The 399-nt window shown below is 49.9% G+C and overlaps 1 protein-coding gene across 1 annotated transcript; it reads left to right on the top strand.

Moving 5' to 3' along the window:
* Positions 1-8: 8 nt before the first annotated feature.
* On the top strand, positions 9-398 carry TM35_001161080 (uncharacterized protein; the record flags this gene model as incomplete). Its single annotated transcript, XM_029031769.1, has 1 exon — positions 9-398. A coding segment is annotated over one exon (390 nt), but the record flags the coding sequence as incomplete, so codon positions are not given.
* Between the last annotated feature and the right edge of the window lies 1 nt (position 399).

The raw sequence follows: 399 nt of genomic DNA, 5'->3' as shown, positions 1-399 counted from the left end.
GACCTCTGTTGTATCTTGTGGCTCTCCTTCTCAGTCTTCACTGCGTGTTTGTGGTGGGGACTGGTGAAACTGCAAAGGCTGCAGATGCTCTTCCTTCTGGTCAAGAAGCACGACAAGGACAAGATGCTGATGGTAGTGGTCCTTGTCCTCAAGGTACTACTGGCACTACGTGTAATCATGCCCGTGATGAAACTCAAGGTTCTCGTAATTGTGAGAACCCTTCTGATGAGAAAGATTGCCCTCCCAATGATCGTACGACTGAAAAGAATTGCGGTGAAGAATCTGGTCATAGTTGTGCAAGTAACACACAGGACCAGACTCTAACTAGAGGACAGCCTGCTTCTCCGGCTGCTGGTTCTGGTTCTGGTTCTGGTTCTGGGGGCGGTAATGCTGGTGGTG

The sequence above is a fragment of the Trypanosoma theileri genome, assembly GCF_002087225.1.
Source record: "Trypanosoma theileri isolate Edinburgh chromosome Unknown TM35_Tth_116_V1, whole genome shotgun sequence".
Lineage (NCBI taxonomy): Eukaryota > Euglenozoa > Kinetoplastea > Trypanosomatida > Trypanosomatidae > Trypanosoma > Trypanosoma theileri.
Note: the sequence above shows the minus strand (reverse complement) of the source record. Positions and strands in the feature narration are given on the sequence as shown.